The sequence below is a fragment of the Mytilus galloprovincialis genome, chromosome 12, assembly GCF_965363235.1.
Source record: "Mytilus galloprovincialis chromosome 12, xbMytGall1.hap1.1, whole genome shotgun sequence".
Classification (NCBI taxonomy): domain Eukaryota; kingdom Metazoa; phylum Mollusca; class Bivalvia; order Mytilida; family Mytilidae; genus Mytilus; species Mytilus galloprovincialis.
The window spans coordinates 108282-133872 of record NC_134849.1 but is presented as its reverse complement, the minus strand read 5'-3'; the positions used below and the strand labels follow the sequence as shown (position 1 = coordinate 133872).

Sequence of the window (25591 nt, the reverse complement as noted above, 5' to 3'; positions counted from 1 at the left end):
ACATTAAAGTCCAAAGGGTCCAAATTAAACTAAGATTGATTTTAACAAAAATTAAATTCTTGGGCTTCTTTGATATGCTGAATCTAAACATGTACTTAGATTTTTAAAGCAATTGCTTTTATGCCGTCGCATATGGCCATCTTTGTGACCCAGATCAGAGACTCCGCCCAGATCAAGCCATAGTATTTTGCTAAACAGGCTCCTGGTCAGTCATTCTTTAACACCTATGTATGTTTTCTAATGCAATACATAGCTTGAAACTTTAAAAAAACGTTAGTGGATTTAAGAAGTTTCAGAATATGTTCTTGTAGATGTATTTTTGTATTTAAAGGGTCAACCGTTTGACTATCAAATAACATAGAAGTCCGAGTGAAAAAAAGTACATTTTTATAAATGCGATTCCGTTTTCCGCCGTTCGTACGATGTTTCAACAAAATATGGATTCATTTCAGTTGTTGATTTAGTATTGAAAATTTAACTGAATTATCTCCTAATAAATATGGTTTTTTATGTTTAATTTGTGTTTCTTTAAGAGGTCAGGTGCTCTTGTTCATTCATAAAATTATCGTTCATTCATACATTTATCGTAAAATCAAAATCACTACACAGGTTAATGCGTAGTGTCAAATTATTACCTGTAATCTAAAAATAGACAAACTTTATTTGCGCAAATAATTTAGCGGAACGAAACCCTTGTTGAAAACACATATTTATTATTATTTCAAGGTTGATAAACAGCTTATAAACCGAGTCCGACGGTAATTAAAATAAACTTTTGTAATTACACATTGCTTAACTTGCAATTCATCCGGATTAAAAATATTGATGGATCACCTCCAATATTTGTGCTTTTGTTTCACCAGATATTACATATTTCTGGTTAGAACAAAGCAATTTATATTAAATCATTGATCATTAGGGAAAAAACCGGTTCCTGTTGTATAGCAGCACGTTTTTTCACAGCTCACAGATTTTTAGAATTTTAAAGTATTTTAATAGTCTGTTTTCCATTACTTTTTAGTAAAGTCACTTGTATATATACATTTATCACCCACGCAAACATTTCACAGCCAGGAATTTTACCTTTTATTGTGTACATAAAGGTTTTTATCTCACGCACCTGTATATTTTTGAAAAGCCAAAATGGCGGCCACCTTATGATTTCAAAAACAAATATGAGTTTGGTACCCCTTTAAACTTAGGCAAGCATAGCTATTGTGATCCTATCATCAAGTGAAACAAATAAATGAACTTTGGGATTACTTTAATATTCACTTAGAACAATTTTTACCGGCAGTGCCAGCCTGTCTGACGAACTTTTAACTTTTAATGCAGAAGTCGTACTTTTAAAGATTTTAGAACTTTGTCCACCGTCAAGTTAGCATCATATGAACTTTTTATCAATGCCAAGAGAGTTTTATTAACTTTTTATCGACAACCTACAAATTTTTAACTTATAAAACGTCATCATGTCACAACTGTCAATTCGATCTAGGAGGACTCGGAGACCAGCACAAGTCTTTACTCCCTCCAGGACTCAATTGTGTGTAGAAAATAAAAGTGAAAATATTCATACAAAAAGTTACGCACTGAACAAAAAGAAAGCACTGAAAAAGAAAATTGAAGCTTCAGATAGGGAATTCTCAGCAGTTGCAATTGTAAAAAAGGGCAATTTAGTTATTGAATGTGATGCCGGATTATTTGAGGTTTTCAAAATAGAACTTTATAGATATTTTAATGATCCGTCCTGCACAAAAGTTCACTCTATTACTAAAACTATTGATGAGGAAGGTCTGACAGTAGAAGAAAATATCTCTGTAAAACTAGCCAACCAAAAAAGGCAACTGTATAAAATCAATCTTTATAATACAACATCTCGTATTCTTGTCAATGGCTCTCAGTTCTTAGAGTTTGTGAAGGTTGACCTACCAAAAGTGTTAGAGACTCTGGATCAAAATCCACTACTTAAGGAAATAAATGAAAGTATCAGAAGTGCATGTTTAGCAGGTCTATCTCAATTAGAAACACCAGTAAACCATAATATTGGTCATGATACACAGCCTGATGAAAATTGGGGAATTTCTTCACCAAAATTAAATAAACTGTCAATCTCTGATATTTCCTATAACGAACTAACTGAAGATCTCCAATGTGATCATATTCGAGGACCCCCACTCGACTCTCAATCGGTATCTGAAAATCCAGATGTCCCTTGTGTAGAAATGTGTTCTCTATCTGTAAACACGTCGCCTATAGCCATAGATCTACTTCAAGATACAAACTCTGACATATTTTCAAACGACAATCAAATCCTGCTCTCTCCAACAATCTCTGAACTAGCAAAGGATAACGATGATACACTTATTTATGAAAGTCATGGTACTGATGTTACTATATCTGAGCCTAGAAATGCAAGACAAAGTCATTGTAATGTCAATCAACCGTTATACGCTGCGTCAACATTGCCAACCATTGATAACTCAGAACTCACTATTCTCGAACAACAGTTAAAAAAGAAGGAAAAGGAGTTAGAAAAATGGGAAAAAGAACTAAAAGAACGCGAATACGACCAAAAAGCAGTTGCAAAACAATTAGCTCTTTCCCGTTCTAAAATTTTAGCACTAGAAAAAACTGTGACCGATCTAGATCACTCAAATAGATTACTCAAATCCCGTTTTCTTATAGAACAAAACAAAAACCAAGAAAACCATTCGAATGAGACATCTCTGAACACTAGTTCGTTAAATCAAGATCATACCTGTAAATCGTCTCAATACTCAGCAGGTCAACAAAATAATAATTGTCAAAACTCAGGCATTCAAACTCAAAAGCTACTTGATACTCAAATGGAATTTCTGCGAATGCAAGCTACTCAGTCAGAAAGGCAGTATGAATTTATGTCAAGAATTTGCTCTCTGGAAGTGGAGAAGGTTACAATGAAACATGAAATTGAAAAGATAAACAATAAACTTTTATCATCAAATAACTTTAATTTACAAAATGTAGCTCAACAAAATGTACATCAAGCTCAACCACATATGAGTCAGCATTATAACATGAGGAAACCTCCAACTACTGTACCAGTACTTCATCCTCAGCAGTTTGCACCTACTCTAGGCACCTCTGTTATACGACCGTATTTTGTACATGTTCCTCAAGGTCAACCTGGACCAGCGCAAGTCTTCCAAATGCACACTAACCAAAATGTTGGCCCTACAACAAGGAATCAGTCACAATTCAACTCTACGTATAACAACAATTTACGACAACAGGGAACTCATGTAGAGGCAAAAGCCCATAGAAAGAAGCAAGAAACGAACTTAAAAATCTCTCAGAACATGTCCGAAAGAGCTGAACCTGTGTCCATAAATAACTTTCAAAATAACCCGTTAGTGAGTGCAGTAGATTCGGAATGTGAAACTTTACCTACACATCATTTTTTAGAGAAAGGCCAAACATCAAATCATCCGCCGAGGACTACAGGGACATCTGTAAACAACTGAGTCTTACAACATTGAACATTGAGTGCTTTACATCCAATAAGGCATATTTATTAACTTTAATGAAAACAAATTCTGTAACTGCCATTCAGGAACATTTTCTATATAATTGTGAAAAATCAAAATTGGAAAAATTTTGTTCTGAAAATAATTGGAGTTGTCTTATAAAGTGTGTTGATGATATAGATCCGATTTCGAATTATGCAAAACCGCGAGGTATGGCCGGTACAGCAATGTTATGGTCAAATAAAATAACAGAGAAAATTACTGTTTTGAATGAGGGGAGTCATAGAATTAGTGCAGTGACACTTAGTGATGATATTTTAGATTTTAATTTGTATTGTGTTTATATGCCGTGTCAAAATTATTCCATGGATTTATTTGAAAGTACTTTGGACGAACTAGGTGAAATTATGACAAAGTATAGTAACTCAACAACTATAATATTAGGTGACATGAATGCCAGTGTGAATAGGTCAAAGGGTTATCGCCAAGATAAAGCTTTAAATTCATTTCTGAACGAGAAACATCTGTCCGTGCCAAAGGACTACCCAGAAGAGCATACGTATTACCACCACGGTGGGAAACAATCTTCCCAGATTGATTATATAGTCATATCCTCAACTCAAATAGATAAAATCTCAGATATAAAAGTCATGATAGATGAACCGCTTAACACTTCATCTCATAGGTCAGTGCAGGCAACCTTGTCATGTTTCTTTTCAACAAGTACTACTAAGTCTGGAAAATCGATTTCCACACTGAAGAAAGTGAACTGGAAAAAACTTGACAATGAAAAATATGAACAATTACTTCAACAGAGACTTAGTTATATGTTTATTGACAATAGTATTTTCTCATTTATCGAAATGAGCTGTGAAGAACTTTTTAATATTTTAACTACAACCGCCTTTGAATGTGCACCAACAATTTCTGTTGGAAAAAGGAAACGTTCATGGAACTCTGTGCTGCAACAACTCTGTAAACAAAGCAAGGATGCACATTGGAAATGGAAATCTCTTGGGAGTCCGTCTGACATAAACGACCCTGCAAACAGAAAACGTCTCGATATGAAAAGAGAACTTAGAAAACTCCAAAGACAATTGAATGCAGAAGAGCGACATTCTCTCTATCAGAACATTATGGATGCTCATTCTGGTGACAATGCCACATTTTATAAAATTATTCGCCGTCAGAGGCAGAGTGGAAAACGTTTACTCGACTGTCTGATCATTGATGATGTTCATTTTGATACACCTGATCTTATTCGTGAGGCATGGACAAATTATTTCACTGATTTATCTACTCCGTCTGAAAAACCGCAGAATCAACAGTACCGCTCTCAAATTGAGCTAGACCGTATTTTGCTTCAAGACATATTGGAACATGAAGATGAAAAAACTATTGAATTTGATATTGGAACAATTCAAAAATGTATTTCTAAAATGAAAACCGGAAAAGCTACTGACCAATTTGGAATTTCTGCTGAACATTTTAAATATGGAGGTGAAAAAACAGCCAAAATACTTACAAACTTGATAAATGAAGCATTTAAATTTAAGCGTGTACCACAGTGTTTCAAAGAAGGTATTGTTTCACCGTTGTTCAAAGGTCATGGAAAACCTATCTGCCTACCAAAATCTTATCGACGTATAACAGTTTCTCCTGTAATGGGAAAATTGATGGAATCGGTACATCTTTGTTTAGAGGAACCTAAACTACTAAAGGTACAGAGCAGACTTCAACGTGGCTTTACTGCCGGGGTCAATCCTACTTTTGCAGCACTTCCCCTGACTGAGGCAATCATAGAAGCAAAAGAATTAGGACAAACATTATTTACTACTTTTGTTGATGCGTCATCCGCCTTCGATGTTGTTTGGCATGCCTCTCTGTTAAAAAGTATATTTAAAAGTGGAATATCTGGACAAAGTTGGCAAATCTTAAATGACTGGTACACGAATATGAGCTCTGCAGTTCGATGGGAAGGCAAGTTATCTACTTCGTTTGCTGAACTCCAAGGCGTCCGTCAAGGCAGCGTATGGTCTCCCTCTGTCTACAAACTTTTCGTTAATCCGCTAATAAAAAAGTTAGAAAGTGAAAGTTTGGGTTTTAAAATTGGTAATGTGTTTGTGGGTACTCCAATGTGTGCAGACGATCTGCTACTTATCTCTTCAAAACCTGATGAACTCCAGACTATGATTAGTTATACTTCCCATTTTGCAGAGACAGAAGAATATAATATAAGTAAGGAAAAAACTAAAGTTATGATATGGAACTCATCTTTGAATTGCAACATTTGGAATCAAATGGAAAAGTTTCACATTGGCTCAGAAACATTAGAAACTGTAGAAAATTATAAACATATTGGTATTGATAGAGACTCCCGTGAAGTAGAGGCAACAAGAACAATTATTGGAAATCGTTTAAAAACTGCAAGACAGACTTCATACGCACTTATGGGCTCAGGACTACATGGTTTAAATGGACTTAATCCAGAGGTGTCATGTAAACTTTGGTCGACATATGTGGTTCCACGTTTGTTATTTGGACTTGAAATTGTAAATCTTAGTGCTAAAGATATTTCCCGCTTAGATATCTTTTGTAATAACTTTTTGAAACAAATTCAAAATTTACCTGCTAGAGCCTCCAACGCTGGAGCTTATCTACTTTTAGGTCAATTACCTATTATTGCACTTCTACACAAAAAGATTCTGATAACGTTTGGTACCATTGCCAGAAGTGACTCTGTCGAAAATGATCTTGCTAAGCGTCAACTGTCTACAAAAGGAAAAAACTCTAAAAGCTGGTTTATCAGGGCTGACAAGATTTTGAAACAATATAACTTGCCGTGTGCCTCAGAAGTTTTACTTAAACCAGAGACAAAATACAAGTGGAAAATGAAAGTAAAAAAGTGTATTGATAACTTTTGGTCCGAAAAACTGTTTACTGAAGCCAAATCAAAACCGTCATTACGGTACTTAAATATCAAAAACTGTAAAATTGGTGTTGTTAATTCTATATGGAAAAGTGCTGGTTCAGAACAAATGTGTATACGTAAAGCCTGTTATAAGATCAAAATGCTATTGGATACATATATTCTACAGTACCACCGTTCAAAATTTTCAAATGGTCAAAAAACTTCAATTTGTCCGCTATGTGAGGAAGGAACTGAACATTTAGAACATTTTCTTGTCGTATGCTCTGCCTTAACAAGTATTAGAGACATTTTTATCTCAAAGCTTTATACAGTTGTTGTACCAAAGATTGGAACTGTTGCATGGACTGACATTTGCGTTAGTAACTCGAAAATGATACAATTAATCTTGGACTGTAGTCGTTTCGAGTGGTATCATGTGTTGGAGAAAAATGACATAAATTTGGTGGAATCAATCACTAGAAGCCTGTGTTACTCGCTCCATGAAAAGCGTAGTGTGCTCCTTGAAAGTAAATAAACATTTAAAAGTTGTAAGGTTTACCAAACTCATAGGCTGTAAATAGATAAAATTGTTTAAAATTGTTTAAAGATAAATGTATAGTGACTGGAAACAGATGTAAATATAAGGCAACAAAATTTTACTGGATGAACTCCAGGTTCTCCTGATAGAGGAGGGATTTACAGAAGGTAACAGGTAACAGGTAACATAACAATAAGTTCGTTTTTCTTTTCTGTCAAAACTCCGTAATATTTATCGATCACCTTGCTAATGAAATGGACCCGTCCAAACGTAGTAGATGCCAAGTCGGTCCAGATGAAGAGATATTTACAATTTGGAATTTTCTAGTTTATTAATACATAGATTGAAAAAAAGTACGTCTTTTTAAATATCATGATCAAAACTGGGTTTGCATAACAAATGTCAGATGAAACCATTATCCTCGTCTATTCAGTGAACAAGTCTACTACGTTTGTTGACACTCGACGGTCCACCGTGTTAGCAATTTTATTTCACATGTTTTCGAAATATTGAAGATCATTTTTCGCAATGTTTCCTGAAAATTGATAAATATCAAAGCAACGTAGAGCTGTTTGTTGTTGTTCGTATAATAAAATTGAGAATGGAAATGGGGAATTTGTCAAAGAGACAACAACCCGACCATAGAAAAACATACAACAGCAGAATTAAGGTCACCAACAGGTCTTCAATGCAGCGAAAAATTCCCGCACCCGGAGGCGTCCTTCAGCTGGCCCCTATACAATATATATACTAGTTCAGTGATAACGATTTAATGTCATGTTTGTCTGTGATGACCCCCCTTTTCGGGATTGCATGAGAATTGTAGTTATCTCGTACCCACATGCACTTGTTTCTATCCATAGGAAGAACAAGTGCCTGTGCTCGTACCGCATCAGAAGGACACACATCAACTGAGCAATAATGTTTGGAACTTAGTTTTAAAAATGATGACAAAGTAACATTATAAAAATATTTTTATTAAGCTGAAATATACATTTATTCTTTACATGTTTATGTCTTGTAAGATATTTATTCCCCGTTTTTTAACATTTGCATCTGGAAAGTTGAAATGTTTTAACTTAATCATTTGTGTTAATGGTTAAATATAAATTAATAATGAAAATTGTTAAAATTAAATCAATAAAGGAAATTATTGCCAAGGAAGTTACAAACACTACCAGGGGATAATCCATGATGATTTCTTTTTGAGTTATATGTTTCAGCACATGTATATTTGACCCCAACTTTAGCCTGGTAATTAAACGTGTTGTCTCCTTGTGAAATATAAAACATATTAAAAATGACTTTCTGCTAAAGTCTTTTATTTATATAAAGTTAAAACCTTCTTACTTTTAACTAGACAACACTCATGTCAGGTTTAATTCTTGTATATATGTGGATGAAAAATAAAAGTCCCCAAACATTAACATGGCAGCAATTGCTTTTACAGCCTTTAAGGCTTTGATTGATTATGGGCCCAGTTTTCAAGTTGGTCCAAATCAGGATCCAAAATTATTATATTATAAGTATTGTGCAATAGCAAGAAATTTTCAATTGCACAGTATTCAGCAATAGCAAGAAATCTTCAATTGCACAGTATTGTGCAATAGCAAGAATTTTTTTATTGCACAGTATTGCGCAATAGCAAAAAATCTTCAATTGCACAGTAGTGTGCAATAGCAAGTATTTTCAATTGCACAGTATTGCGCAATAGCAAGAAATATCTAATTGCACAATATTGTGCAATAGCAAGAAATTTTCAATTGGAGTTATCTTTCTTTGTCCAGAATAGCAGTTGAATCAACTTAAATCATTGTTTTATACAATATACAATGTATATTCACTTTTACTACCAACTGATAAATTAAAATAATCTTTACCATTCAGTGATAACAAGCACCTTTTTTTAAATGAGTAGTTATTGTTGCAAACTCCATTAGAAATTTAAATTGAGATCAGTTTTGGAATAAGGGAAAAATTGGGGGGGGGGGGGGTCAATTTTTCTCATTTCAGATTTCATAAATAAAAAGAAAATTTCTTCAAACATTTTTTTTGAGAGGATTAATTCAACAGCATAGTGAATTGCTCAAAGGCAAAACAAAAATTTTAAGTTCATTAGACCACATTCATTCTGTGTCAGAAACCTATGCTGTGTCAACTATTTAATCACAATCACAATTTAGAGCTTAATCCAGCTTGAATGTTGTGTCCATACTTGCCCAAACCGTTCAGGGTTCAACCTCTCCGGTCGTATAAAGCTGCGCCCTGCAGAGCATCTGGTTATAGTACTGATCCTTGGTTAAACAAGACATTATGTTAGTGTCTTACTAATAAGTATATTTTTTGAGGGGTAATTTTCAATTTCGATTGTATCAAGACAAGTAGATGTGATATGATGACCAATGAGACAAATATCGACAAAAGGACAGGCAGGTATATAACCACTGGTCAGCATCCAGCCATCAACAATGAGTACAACAGATATTGTATAGCAAATTGTTTTGTAAGGTATGAAAAAAAAATGTGAAACAACTTACACCATAGACTTATTTTACATTTTATATCTGTTTTAAATGATTATAATTACTTCATATGAATAGTAAGTTTTTTATGCCCCGCCATAGCGGAGGGGGCATTAAGTTTTACCCTTGTCCGAACGTACGTATGTAGTACCGTCCGTACGTCCATACGTCCCAAAGTTGGTTTTCGTTCTATAATTCTGGTTTGCCAAATGTTACCAAATGTTATAAAACTTTTACACAATGATTATTACCTCAAAACACAGATCAAGTTTGAATTTTGGAGGCGTCACTTGAACCGTTCTAGAGTTATGCCCTTCACAATGTCGTTTCCGTTAACTAACTTTAGTTGTCTCAACCAAATGTTATAAAATTTATACACATTTGCTTATTACTACAAAATACAGATCAAGTTTGAATTTTGGTGGTGTCACTTAAACCGTCTAGAGTTGTGCCGCTTTAGTTTCCGCTCTTTAACTTAAGTTTGCCTCAACCAAATGTTATGAAACTTATACACAATGCTTATTACCACAAAATACAGATCAAGTTTGGTTTTTGATTATGTCACTTACAAAAGGAAAAATTGCTGAATTTTCCCATGGACACATTCCCCATTTATTTTATTTCTAATTAGCTACACTTAATATATTTTTCAGAGCTGATAAAAAAACAAATAGAAGACTGGGAAAAGAAAGATAAGATGTTCGTGTCTACAAGAGCCAGTGATTATGTCATGGAACAGTTACAGGACAACAGTTGTTTGACATTAACTGCCCCATCAGGAGTTGGAAAATCATTTATTGCAAGACACACAGCACTTCTTTTAAAGAAGAAAGGATACAACATAATACCAGTGTACTCACCAACAGACATAAGAGATTATTATCAGCCTGGTAAACAGACCGTCTTCATTGTAGATGATATTTGTGGAAATTTTACTGCCAACCAACAACAGATTGAGAACTGGAAACAACTGTTACCTGTGATTAAAACAATAATGGCAGACAAATGTTGTAAGATTATTGTATCTTGTAGATTACAAGTTTATAAAGATGATAAGTTTAATATATTATCACCTTTTAAATCCTGTCAATGTAATTTAATATCAGATAAGTTATGTCTTACATCTGTAGAGAAAACAAATATAGCAAAAACCTATATTGGTACAAGCATGACAGACATTTATGATTTATCTTTTAAATGTGATTTTTTCCCACTCTTATGTTTCTTATATCACGAAAAAGAAGATGTAGATGTCAAAGAATTTTTCAAAAATCCTTTTGATGTCTATAAACGTGAGCTAGACAGGTTAAGTGAGCATGGTGATGAAGGGAACTATAAAATATGTAGTCTTGCTTTATGTGTTCTCTTTAATAATCAGCTGAAAGAGAAATGGTTGCAGGATAAAGTTACAAATGAACAACGAAATATTATAGAAGACACATGTGAGGCTTGTAAATTGAACCGAGGTACATCGAAAGCAAAACTTAAAGAGGCTATTGACACTCTAGATGGTACATTTATATGTAAACAGAATGGTATTTATAGAACTCTACATGATAAACTATTTGACTTCCTTGCTCATTACTTTGGTCAGAAAATGATGGAATGTTTAATACACCATGGTGATAGTGCTTTAGTACATGAACGTTTTATTTGTCAGAAATCATCAGATGACAAGAATAGTAACATAGACTTCATTATAGAAATACCAGATGATTATTTAGAATCATATTTACAAAGGTTTATAACAGACTGGTCAGTAGGAAAGGTGACAGCTGTATTCAGTAACATTAATATGGAAGTACCATCATTCAGACAACAGTTATTACAGTACTTACTACAACTAGACAAATCACAACAAGTAACATTAGCCAATACCAAGGATACAGTGAGACCAAAGGAGAATTGTGAATCAGGTAATACTCCACTGATAGGAACTTGTTATGATGGTTATACTGATATGGTACAGTGGATGTTACATAATGGTGTGGATGTGGATCAATGTAGGGATGATGGGACTACTGGACTGTACATGGCAAGTCAGGAAGGATATACTGATATAGTAAAGTTACTGTTAGAGAAGGATCCTAATGTTGATCTATGTAATAATGATGGCTGGAGTCCTCTGAATTCAGCAAGCAACGAAGGACATACTGAAATAGTAAAGTTACTGTTAGAGAAGAATCCTAATGTAGATCTATGTAATAATAATGGATGGAGTCCTCTGAATACAGCAAGTGAGAAAGGACATACTGATATAGTAAAGTTACTGTTAGAGAAGAATCCTAATGTTGATCTATGTAGCAATGATAGATGGAGTCCTCTGAATTTAGCAAGTGAGAAAGGACATACTGAAATAGTAAAGTTACTGTTAGAGAAAAATCCTCATATTGATCTATGTAGCAATGATGGCTGGAGTCCTCTGAAATCAGCAAGTACTAAAGGACATACTGATATAGTAAAGTTACTGTTAGAGAAAAATCCTAATGTTGATCTATGTAGCAAGAAAGGTTTCACACCACTGATCAGTGCATGTATCAGTAACCACATCAGTATAGTACAGCTGTTAATGAAACATAAACCAAACATTAATGCCCAGACCTATGATGGTGGCAGTGCTTTAAATTTCAGTGCACAGAAAGGAAATGTAGAAATAACACAGTTACTGTTAGAGAACAATGCTGACTGTAATATTTGTGGCCATAGTAAACAAAAAATTACAGATGCATTAAATAATCATCCATCCCAAACATTAGATGAATATAAACAAGGATTATGTGATAACTTTCTACAGAATGCATTACCACATGTAGCAGATTATATCAGTAAGAAGTCAATAGATTATGTCTTTGATGTAGACGCTGGTTCTTCTCCATTACACATTGCCTGTTTTATGGGTAGGTTAGATGTAGTCCGTTGTCTACTGGACTACAATGCTAACATCAACATGACAAAAGAAGATGGAATTACACCATTATTTTATGCGTGTGAAGTAGGACATGAGGATCTTGTACTTTTATTGCTAGAAAAAGGAGCAGATACACAGATATGTAGACTTGATGGGAAATCCCCTTTAGACATTGCAACAGATAATGGACGTACATCTATAGTAATGATGTTTACAAATCACATAAAGGAGGAGAACACACGTTCGTCTTAACTCTTGTTATTTTGTCAGTGGTTCTTTAAGACATGTGAAACAAACACTCCATGGATGTTGAAGAAACCTGCAAGGGATGTTGAAATGTTTTCTTTTAAACTCTTGTTCTTAAGTCAGTGGATTGTTATGACATGCAAAAATCATGCAGCAGATGAGAAAAAAAAACTTCTTTTTTGTTTTCTTGTTTATTGGTTTTTGTTTAATATGTTTAATATATATTGCTATGTATTCCATTACTTTCTCTTCGTTTCAAATTTAGCTTCATATTACATGAATATTTCTAAATTTTATGACCAGGAATAGAAGAAACATTTAAGATTTAAATGCAGTAGAATTATTATTATGTTGATGTACCACACTTAGTAAATATTGTAATTCTATCATTACTTAGTTGTTTTCGATTACTTCTATCTGCTTGATAAGTCAGGTCATCAGCGATAAGTTTTTGTCTTTAATATTTGATTTTTAAGCTAAACATTCCATATTGTACTGAATTAATGACTACTTTACCATGATAAGTCAGGTCATCAGCGATAAGTTTTTGTCTTTAATATTTGATTTTTAAGCTAAACATTCCATATTGTACTGAATTAATGACTACTTTACCATGATAAGTCAGGTCATCAGCGATAAGTTTTTGTCTTTAATATTTGATTTTTAAGCTAAACATTCCATATTGTACTGAATTAATGACTACTTTACCATGATAAGTCAGGTCATCAGCGATAAGTTTTTGTCTTTTATATTTGATTTTTAAGCTAAACATTCCATATTGTACTGAATTAATGACTACTTTACCATGATAAGTCAGGTCATCAGCGATAAGTTTTTGTCTTTAATATTTGATTTTTAAGCTAAACATTCCATATTGTACTGAATTAATGACTACTTTACCATGATAAGTCAGGTCATCAGCGATAAGTTTTTGTCTTTTATATTTGATTTTTAAGCTAAACATTCCATATTGTACTGAATTAATGACTACTTTACCATGAACACAATTATACAATATTATGTTTATTGTTATGTTATTATTGATATTCCATTTGTTGTGTTGTTGGGTTACTGTCTAAATGCTAAATGTAGTAAGTTTTCTTTTCATAATGTCATTTTATGATTTGTTTCTTTTTAGTACATTTATTCCTGTTAGTTTTTTTACTGTACATTGATTACATAATATTCATTTACAGACTTTATAATTTAGATATTCTGTGATACAGAAAATATCAGTTCAATTTGTTAAACTAAACTTCAATGCAATTATCAAGGAATGTTATATTATGGGAGAGAAGCATTCTAGTCTGTGTCAGCATAATTTGCTTGTAGTAAATTTTTATTTATTTTAGAAAAGAAGGATATTCATGTTTATATCATCATATGTTCAAAACTTTTTTTCATTTGAAAATATTTAAAATGAAATGAAGGACGCCTCCGGGTGCGGGAATTTCTCGCTACATTGAAGACCCGTTGGTGACCCTCTGCTGTAGTTTTTTATTTGGTCGGGTTGTTGTCTCTTTGACACATTCCCCATTTCCATTCTCAATTTTATTGAATTTCTAATATGTTTTCAAAATTGTTCATTTGTCAATGCTATAATTACTATCTGTGTTTTTCAAGACATGTATTTTAAAGACATATTTTACATATTTTTGTGCCTTCTTTAATTTGTTCTCCCTGTGTTCAACATGTTGTAAATCATATCTTTTTTTTATATCATTTGTGTCCTAGATTTGCAGGACAATTTCCAAAAACTAATTTAAAGATATGAAGTAACCATTATCAAGGCATAATGTATCGATTAAATATGACTTACTTGTGTTGTCATATATTAAGATGTCTGTCTTTACTCTTTTGGAGTTATGTAATAACAGAATTTTAATTATTTATTTATTTTTTTTATATACAGAATTGTTTCCGTATGTCTAAGTAGCTATATATGGGGAGATTTTTTTTTTAATTGGCATATTTTGTAGTAGTTCCCATATACATATTTCCAAATGGCAACCCTATTCATTTTTGGAGTAATCTCCTCTGTAGCGCACTATTTGAAAGTAGCCGCTTTAAATATTTTAGAGTGATTGCTCTGTAGGAAATTATTTTCATTGTGACAGGTACAACTGTTTTGAGAATCGTCACTTTAGGAAATAAGTTTTCAAAATCATAGCTTTTAATATTTTTGAGAAACTCCTTATACCTAAACACTGATACATTCATTAAATTATTTCTTTGATTTCATTTGGACACCAATGTTGGTTTTTTTTCAAATTTAAGGACCTTACTGTGTACTATCAAGTATTACCCAATAACTATAGGGTTATAACCTTTAAAAAAATGTAGGGTCTCTATAAGATTAGTTTAGGTACATATGTAGACCATATACAGTGAAAAGTTGTCATGTGAGCAACTCAGGCTCTGGAGCTTATAGATGAATTCCTGGTACAGTAATCACACAATCAATTTACAACTATTATGATCAATGGATTCTGAAAGTTTTATGTAATGATTATATATGAATTGAGAACTTTCAGTGAAAATATATACTGATTGCTCCTATTTGTTATTGTTTTGAGTGATATATTGTTTATATTGTAATATGTTTGTTGATATAATTATTAATAAAATATCATTAGAATGAAATTATGTATTAATGTTATAAGTACGTTTTTATTTGCTTCCGCCGTAAATGTATTATCAATATAAAAATAAGAAGGTATTGTATGATTACAAAGAGACAATTATCTAACAGAGACCAAGTGACAAGGATAAAAGAAAACTGTAGGTCAATTTGAGAGGATGTTTATAGGCTTTAGCCTGCTATCCAATAAATTTTAGTTATTTTCCGAATAAAATACAGTGATGGACTCAATTGGTGAACCTGTACGCCCCCTTTGATTGGGAAAATAAATGTTTTTGGCATTAAGTCAAAAATAAAATATGCCTCCCTTTCGCTTAGCCCTATTCCTACAATTTTAGACAATTGTAATGCGGGAAAAGGGGGAAGAATCGCTGTTCTGTCAGGTTGTCTTCCCTCTCCCTCCAAAACGTTAATGACACTTAAATATCGGAGAATTAACTTCTTTCACTAGGGACTTTTCTCGCTTTGGTGCATTTTAAGCTTCATCGTCTCTATCATAATGGGGCTTCGGACAATATCTTCACTCGGTAATCTGGGGAATACTAGTTCGCTCATATTCGGGTCTATGTAATACCTTTTTCTGTCGTGTCCGTCATCTCGGACACTTCTTCTTTCGGGGACTGTCGCTGGTGAATAAAATACAATGATGTTTCAATTATTTATTCCAAAACAGCTATCTATATTGAAGTGTGATATGTGATGTTGGGAGTTTGCGGTCTCCCCTTTTTAACCCCAACATCACGTGCTGATTGGAATTATTTTATTCACCTATGAAATTTAAGCGTTAATTTTCTAAAAATACTTTTTATTGGTCAACTATTCTCTTTTTATGTTATAGATTTGTATGATTGACATATATTTTTTTTAGTTACGTAAAAGCAATTAAAGGATTATCAAAATCTTCACTTACTTTACAGAATTATTAAATGGACAATAGAAAAACTTTAAAGGTTATTTTCCTACGGCAAATTACAATATTTTATTCTTTTAAAAGATGACTGTTTATTTAATTTATTTCTCAACGTCAAATTAATAGCTATGATCAAAAGAACTCTTGAAATGAGATTAACTATATTATTTACAAAAACGCGAAACTATTTATAACTTAATCTTACGTCAACTTAATCTTACGTCACCTATTTTGTCTAGGAGCTTTAGCAATGCGATTTAATTCAATGTTATTTATTTATTAGTTTATATATCTAAGTTTACTTTATTTTATTTTCCTTTTCCAACATACAATTTTCCATCATTATATACAATTACTCCCCCATTCCCTTGCCTCGTATCCTGGATCCACTCTTGGAATATGTTAAAATTAACTATAGGTCATTGTAAGGCCTTCAACAATGAGCAAAACCCATACTGTGCAGTAAGTTATAAAAGGTTCAGACACGACAAATCGAAACAAAAGTCCAAAAAGTATTTCAGAGTCATCTTTGATTGATTCGCCCATATTCCTTTGAAATGGCAAATTGGGAGATAGCATTCATTATTTATCTTAGCTACGGCTGTAAACTTGGTGTTTTTTGGGCTATATGTCAAAGGCGAATGCCATAGTACTTTTGAAGGAACAGTATCCACGAAAAAAAAAATTCTAATACGCAGTGTGACATATCCATAAAGATCACTACTTGATACATTTTATGAAATTTTACGATTAGAAGTTATACTAGACAATACAGTCTTCACTCCATCACAAAAGAGGGAGAAGAAAAAAAAAGAACAGCACTCGAGACAAAAAAAACTGTTTCTTGTACGACATTTATCCATAAAGATCACAACTTGGCTTTTTCTCCTATGATGTATTGGTACTTATTTTTCTGAATAAATTTGGTTTGTAATTGTGGAGAGCTTTTCAGTTTATATTTAAATCAGTTATTAATGACAATGTCCTCGCATGACAGTTATCGTTTATAAAAGCAATGTGTACCCGGACGAAGTTGATAATGCAACAGGGAATTATGTAGATATATTACTAAGCAAAGGAACTAAACTTTATATTAACTTTTAAAAGGCCCCATTGTGATCTAGAGATGAAGAACAGCAATACAATCGCTATTCGTTTCTATTGGGTTTTGGCAGGTGCATTTAGTGATGATTTTATATGAGGCGAAGCGGTCTCAAGAGTAGTGGGTTCGTGTGGAATACGGGAGGTCAAGGGTTTGATCACTGGTCGGGTCAAACAAAAGACTGTAAAATTGACCTTTGCTGCTTCTACATTAAGCACTCGGCATTCAGGAGTAAACGCAAACACTGGTCTGCTTGGAGTCAGAATAATGTGTCCAGCAATGGTGGAATTTCATCCTGTGTATACTCTTTCCTTATGATCTAGCACGTGTTTATTCTTTAGTTTTCTATGTTGTGTCGTGTGTACTATTGTTTTTCTGTTTTTCTTTTTCATTTTTAGCCTTGGCGTTGTCAATAGATATAGGAAGATGTGGTGTGAGTGCCAATGAGACAACTCTCCATCCAAATAACAATTTAAACATTAAACCATTATAGGTTAAAGTACGGCCTTCAACACGGAGCCTCGGCTCACACCGAACAACAAGCTATAAAGGGCCCCAAAATTACTAGTGTAAAACCATCAGTTTGTTTTAGATTTATGAGTTTGACTGTCCCTTTGGTATCTTTCGTCCCCCTTTTTTTTACAACCGGGATCAACTTGTCAAACTGAGACTTCTATAACACATGTGCTATAATGATCTCAGTGTCAAAGCAGTACAAAGTATAGTAGGGTTTATATTCATATCACATTAACACGTTCTTGTCCTGATATGAACGTAATATTCGCCACTGAACGCTAAACACTAATTCGTAATCACGAATAAATACACTATATTCTTTAAACTGGGGGTAGCTCTTTTAACATCAAGGAATACGGGTATGGTAAATTCAAACTCGGATTAGCTCATTTAACATTTAACAACACGGACTGTAGGCATTAAATATTTAAACTCGAGGTTGCTCATGATCATTCAACATTCAACAACAAGGACAACGGGTATGGTATATTTAAACTCGTTATCACTTTAAACATTCAACAGCAATGACGGACATGGTAAATTTGAACTCGAAGAGAAACGCCATGGTCAAAAAACGAAAAACGATGAATAGATAAACAACACTACACTATACTAGAAAACCAAAGACTGATCGAGTTAGTGGTCATCCCTTTGGCAGCAGCTCTGTTCAGCTTTTTTATTATGTGCTTTTATTTTACAATATATGATGTATATAAGCATAGAGGGCGATAAAGGGGGCGTTTTCTAGTTTTAGTACGTGAAATTCTGAGTTGAAATTTCAGGTATCGTCGTTGGTTGCTGTCTGCTACATTTATTTTATTTTCAGGATGTTGATTTTTTCGTTTGATTAGTTTCACAATTTTGTCTTTCCGGGACACTTCTTTAGCTTGCTCCGCGGTTTAGGTGTTGTTCATTGTTGAAGGCCTTATGGCGGCCTTAAGTTGTGTAAATTCATGTCCATTGGTCTCTATATAGCTAGCGGATTTTTGTCTCAACTGCAATCATATCACAAACACATGTGTCTGCAACACGTCAGCCTATCTTGTCAATGTGTTGTTCGTTGTTCGTTGTTGGTTTTTTTTCATTTTTGTACGCCTATTTATTGGAGGAGTCGAATGTTGGTGATTTCTATTAACTTTTTGTTTTTCAGTATAAACGCAAGTGCATGCAGTATATGAGCCCCATCCCCTTTTCTCAGTCATGAGCAAGTGGTTTAAAATTATCCATATAAAGTTTTCTGATTACGTGTTTTTTTCAAGACATTAAGGTTTACCACGCCATTTGCGAATTTACGTATTTTTGCAAAAAATTAAAAGAACTTTGAGTGCATTATAATGGCAATGACAAAATATTCGTAGTAGTAATTAGCATGGACAATTGTCAAATTTTAAACGCTGATCAATGAAACACAACTGTTTTCATGAATGGCGGATTTGTGTTTCAGATACATGTATACGAATAAAGTTGCCACAATGTGAAAGGTGTAAAATAGTAAAAAAATGTAAAACAAATTATATATAGAACTAAAAACGTTGTGAAGTATTTCCTCCTTTTCCAACAACCGGGAAAATGTTGACTGTTGGTGGAGTAACGTCCAGTGACAAATATTTTAGATATAATCATTTCACAGAGAAAAAACACGTGTAAAGCGAAAGATACAATAGACAAACATCAATGTGAGTAGCCATGCAGTGCAATTTAGAGTTCATCATGCCGGACCAACGTCAATGCGAGTAGCCTTGTATAGTGTCATGCAGAGTTCATCATAACTGTCAACCCGAATAGCCATGTAATGTGATGTAGATCACAACATGAAGGACAAACGTCTATTCGGGTAACCATGCAGTGCCATTTAGAGGACCTCATGACGGACAAACGTAAAAGCGCGTAGCCGTGTAATGTAATGTAGAGCTCCCCATGACAGAAAAACGTCAATGCGAGAAACCATGCAGTGCCATTTAGATCTAACCATGACAGAGAGATGTCAATGCAAGTAGCCATGCAGTGCCATTTAGATCTTACCATGACAGAGAGATGTCAATGCAAGTAGCCATGCAGTGCCATTTAGATCTCACCATGACAGAGAGATGGCAATGCAAGTAGACATGCAGTGCCATTCAGATCTCACCATGACAGAGAGATGTCAATGCAAGTAGCCATGCAGTGCCATTTAGATCTCACCATGACAGAGAGATGTCAATGCAAGTAGCCATGCAGTGCCATTTAGATCTCATCGTGACAGAGAGATGTCAATGCAAGTAGCCATGCAGTGCCATTTAGATTTCACCATGACAGAGAGTTGTCAATGCAAGTAGCCATGCAGTGCCATTTAGATCTCACCATGACAGAGAGATGTCAATGCAAGTAGCCATGCAGTTCCATTTAGATCTCACGATGACAGAGAGATGTCAATGCAAGTAGCCATGCAGTGCCATTTAGATCTCACCATGACAGAGAGATGTCAATGCAAGTAGCCATGCAGTGCCATTTAGATCTCACCATGACAGAGAGATGTCAATGCAAGTAGCCATGCAGTGCCATTTAGATCTCACCATGACAGAGAGATGTCAATGCAAGTAGCCATGCAGTGCCATTTAGATCTCACCATGACAGAGAGATGTCAATGCAAGTAGCCATGCAGTGCCATTTAGATCTCACCATGACAGAGAGATGTCAATGCAAGTAGCCATGCAGTGCCATTTAGATCTCACCATGACAGAGAGATGTCAATGCAAGTAGCCATGCAGTGCCATTTAGATCTCACCATGACAGAGAGATGTCAATGCAAGTAGCCATGCAGTGCCATTTAGATCTCACCATGACAGAGAGATGTCAATGCAAGTAGCCATGCAGTGCCATTTAATTCTCACCATGACAGAGAGTTGTCAATGCAAGTAGCCATGCAGTGCCATTTAGATCTCACGATGACAGAGAGATGTCAATGCAAGTAGCCATGCAGTGCCATTTAGATCTCACGATGACAGAGAGATATCAATGCAAGTAGCCATGCAGTGCCATTTAGATCTCACCATGACAGAGATATGTCAATGCAAGTAGCCATGCAGTGCCATTTAGATCTCACCATGACAGAGAGATGTCAATGCAAGTAGCCATGCAGTGCCATTTAGATCTCACCATGACAGAGAGATGTCAATGCAAGTAGCCATGCAGTGCCATTTAGATCTCACCATGACAGAGAGATGTCAATGCAAGTAGCCATGCAGTGCCATTTAGATATCACCATGACAGAGAGATGTCAATGCAAGTAGCCATGCAGTGCCATTTAGATCTCACCATGACAGAGAGATGTCAATGCAAGTAGCCATGAAGTGATAAGTAAAGTGTCCAGCAGTCATTTGACATGTTCAAGAGTCTGTATTTGTGTCCACTAGTCTATCTACATATTCACCAGTCTGTTAACGTCTCCACAAGTCTGTCTATGTGTCCAGCGGTCAGCTTACATGTCAACCGGTTTGTTTACATGTCAACCAGTCTATCCACATGTCCACTAATCTGTTTATGTATCCAGTAGTCTGTTTACGTATCCACCAGTCTGTATATGTGTCCACAAGTCTGTTAACGTGTCCACCAATCTGTCTACATTTCCACAAGTCTGTTTACGTGTCAGCCAGTCTATCTACATGTTCACAAGTTTGTCTACATGTTCAACAGTCTGCCTACGTGTCCACTTGTCATTTTACATGTTCAAAGGTTAGACTATGTGTTCACAAGTCTGTCTAAATGTCCACCAGTCTTTTTACGTGTCCGCCAGTCTATCTACATGTTCACAAGTTTGTATACATGTTCAACAGTCTGCCTACGTGTCCACTTGTCGTTTTACATGTTCAAATGTGAAACTATGTGTTCACAAGTCTGTCTACATGTCCACCAGTCTGTTTACGTGTCGATCAGCATGTCTACATGTCCAACAGTTTGTCTATGTGTCAACAAGTCTATCTATATGTTCACCAGTCCGTTTACGTATCCACCAGTCATTCAACATGTTTACAAGTCTGTTAACGTGTCCACCAGTCTGTTCACATATCCACCGGTCTGTGTACGTGTCCAACAGTCTATCTAAAGGTCCACGAGTTTTTTATGTGTCCATTAGTCTGTTTACGTGTCTGCCAGTGTGTATATGTGTCAACTAGTCTGTGAACATGTTCAGCAGTTTGTCTACATGTCCACATATCTGTCTTTGTGTCCACAACACTGTCTACATGTTCACCGGTGTGTCTACATGTTCACCAGTCAGTGTATGCGTCCAATAGTCTGTCTTCTTGTCCACCAGTCTGTTTACGTGTCCACCAGTATGTCTAGATGCCCACCGGTCTGTTTGTGTATCCGTTAGTCTATTTACGTGTCCACCAGTCTGCTTATGTATCCACTAGCATGTTTACGCGTCCACCAGTGTGTCTACGTGTCCACCAGTGTGTCTACGCGTACACCTTTTTGTTTACGTGTTTACCAGTCTGCATGGTTAGGTGTCCACTAGTCTGTAAACATGTTCACCGGTCTGTCATTGACGACGGTACTACATGGGGGGGGGGGGGGGGTGAACTGCCCGTGATACTTGGTTGAAAATAGGCCTTACCTTGGCCCAATCATATTAAGGGGGGGGGGGTCATTTCATTTTTTCCGGGGGCGACACTGAACCACACCAGCAAATGATAACCACTTAACAACAGGCTCCTGACTTAGGACAGGTGCATAAAAATGCAGCGGGTTTAAACGTTTTAAGGTGGTACCTAACACTACAGGGATATAACTCTGTAAAGTCATCTAAACGTTTTAATTACGTTGTGTTGTAAAGGGAATTTTAAGCTTCTCAATGATAAAATTTGATATTTGTCAAACTGCTATATAACCAGTGTAATTTTTCTGACAAAACAGTTGGTTCAAAAAATTTTAAATTTTTATATTTTTGTTAAAGGGTCAAAGTAAATACATTGTCAAAATTTTATGAAAATTGAACGAGACAAATTAATTTTAGTGAAAGTGTTGGGTACCACCTTAACAGGACGTTACGCACGATACTGGTGATACCTGACGTTACATTAAAATAACGTCGAAATACACTTTTTGACTGACGTTTTATCCAAGTCGCTTTTTGTTAAACGAACGTATGAATTTATATGTTTGTCACGATTGTCCCCCCATTCGTTTTCACCTCTTTAAAGCATTCCCTACATGTACATGTATATATTTTCATATATTATTGGTTTCTATAACTACTGTCTCTTTATATGGATAAATACTGATTAATAAATTTCTAGCATTTTTTTTTTCATTAATACATTCTAAAACATTTAAATGTGTTTCTTCTGTGATTCGAATGACATTGTTTTCGGTTACTTCCGAACAAATATAGACCACTGACGCAGCAGGTACAACCGCTTTCCTGTTCACAAGACGATATTGAAAAGGCGAGTTCGTTTTGTTGTTATATAGACCACGAAACACAGGTGTTCCCACAAGGAGTAAAGATCCCCAAGAATCCGTTGTGTCAATGCATAACGTTTCCATGCTTTTCTCTACTTTTAGCATGTAGTACTCCTCCTCATCGTCGTCAGTATATAACGCAACTAATTGACCAACCGAAACTAATTCTAGAAAATACACTTGTTCATTTTCTTCATTTTCTTGTGCATCCGCTCTGTATTCTCGATTCATTTCCCAATCAGTATAACCACCAGTTTTTATCGAATTAGAACGCTGGTCATACATGTGATGACAACAGTTTACACAGAAACAAGACAATTCACTTATATTTATCAATCCTTTAGCAGAATCACGACTAGCTCTTACTTGGTAGAGAGATCGAATGCTAGGCACCGGCTTAAAAGACAGTCTGTTGTCACGGTGAATCGTTTCCGCATATCGTAATATTCTTCTCTTACAATGTGACCTCGGTTGTTTTAGAAATGAATTCGCATATTCACAGAGATCTTTTGCTGTCCTAATCTGAGTCTGTCCGCGTAAAATGGCACAGTCGGCTTGTCTCTTAATAATTCCTCCAGCAGCGTCTTGTGGTCCTGAAATGCACAACTATTTTTTTTATGTCAACTGCATGACATTGGACCTTACCATTTTACCGCGTTCAAGGTTTATGATTTTTATAAAAGTAACGATACCGAAAGTCACGAGAAATATAAGAGATACATTCAATACCCTACAGCGACTGCCAAGATGAATAACAGAAATAAAAGCCCTATTCCTTGATACAACGTATTTATTTTTGTGTCAGGTGTAATTTAGTCCGACGAACATGTTTTATCAAAATACATTTATTTCAAATTCGATATAATAAAAAAAAACATGTAAAAAAAAAACTTTGAAATATTGAAATATGAAAACAATTCACCAACTTGACTTCATTTTCACGAGCATTTAATTAGACATGTTACGAAAAAGTATATTCTCGACGCTGAGGTTGACAAATAAGACTTTAAATTTGGGGACGGTGTCAAAACATTGATTATAGATTTAAGATTTAAATAGGTAAAATTTAAATCCTGTGCGTCTTGGTTATTTCGAATCACATGTATCTAGAACATCATCATTTAACATCTATTTGACATTTGCTTTTGTGATATCATTGCTGGCTATCATACTATCATAAGACACGAAAGGTCTACGCACGCAGGAGTGGGTGTGCTAGGAAAAGGGGGGATTGGCGCTAAGAGTTTTACAAGTTCATTCGATTACATACAAAGCTCTACAGTCTAGTTGATTTTTTTTCTTTCGGGTGTCTCCGAAAGCTTCCAATGACTCGGAAAGTTTGTAAGCGCCTTATAGCGTGTTCGGCATATACCCGACACTCTGATATACGCAAATTCATTCTATTTTTAACTTTTTTTTTCTGTTCGTCGTTTTGCTCTAAGATGATGGCGTCTTTTAATACGGGGTTAACGAGGGGCGATCAACATGGCAATCTAATTAAAATATTGATCTCTGATTTCGTTACAATGTAGTATAACGAAATCAGAGATCAATATTTTAATTAGATAGTCAACATGGATAAATTTTATCCGTTAAGATGATAAATTTCTGGGGAAAATCGACTCAAAACCTAGTCTAATAAAAGGCAATAGATTATACTGTTACACATCATTTTGATGTCGTTTGGAAACCACTTCGAATAAATCTTATACAATTTCTGTTGTCCACAGTCACCCGTGTATGAATTCAATGTCTGTGTCTGTGTCCGAAGTGAAATCGATCTTGAGGCTCAATCTGTGATCTCTAACTCTTGAGAGGTTCTGTCGATTGCAGGCTAGCTACCGCTGTGAGAAATATATGCCACTCATACCGCAGTTGGCGCCAATTGTTTATGGTTTGCCGAAAAATATTGGGGGCATATATTTCCCAAAGAATTGGAATTAAAACATTTATTTATAAAAAGAGGAAACGCACAAAACGCACAATGCTTGATATTGCTAGAGAGAGTCAACTGTTGTATTACAAGTTTATTAGAACTCAGTAGTGAGTCATATTTTACACAAACCTCTTATCGTTCTGAACATACTTGACATATTTGCCACTGGACGTTAATCAATCAACAATCATTCAATCACAAACATCTGGGGCTATGGATTTTTTTTCCGGGCAAACTTTTTTTTTTCGCCTTCGGCCAAAAACATAACATACAGTGGCAGCTAATGGTGAAACGGACAAAAAAAATTCTAAGGGTCAAAAACAAATTATTTTTTTCTCAAAACACTGGAAACAAACTTTTTTCCCCCTAAAAAACATCGATAGCCCCCCCCCCCCCCCTCCCTCTGAAATCAA

The 25591-nt window shown here is 34.9% G+C and overlaps 1 protein-coding gene across 3 annotated transcripts in view; it reads left to right on the top strand.

The window, feature by feature from the left end:
• LOC143054461 (uncharacterized) overlaps positions 1-15225 on the top strand; it is a 261664-nt gene extending 246439 nt beyond the window's left edge. For 2 of the 3 annotated variants that reach the window (XM_076227470.1, XM_076227469.1), the window contains one exon: positions 10131-15225. In XM_076227470.1, coding sequence (XP_076083585.1) covers positions 10131-12637 — 2507 coding nt within the window. In that variant the 3' untranslated portion in view covers positions 12638-15225. The remainder of the gene's footprint in view (positions 1-10130) is intronic. The other variant, XM_076227468.1, reaches the window with a different exon arrangement.
• Positions 15226-25591: the final 10366 nt, after the last annotated feature.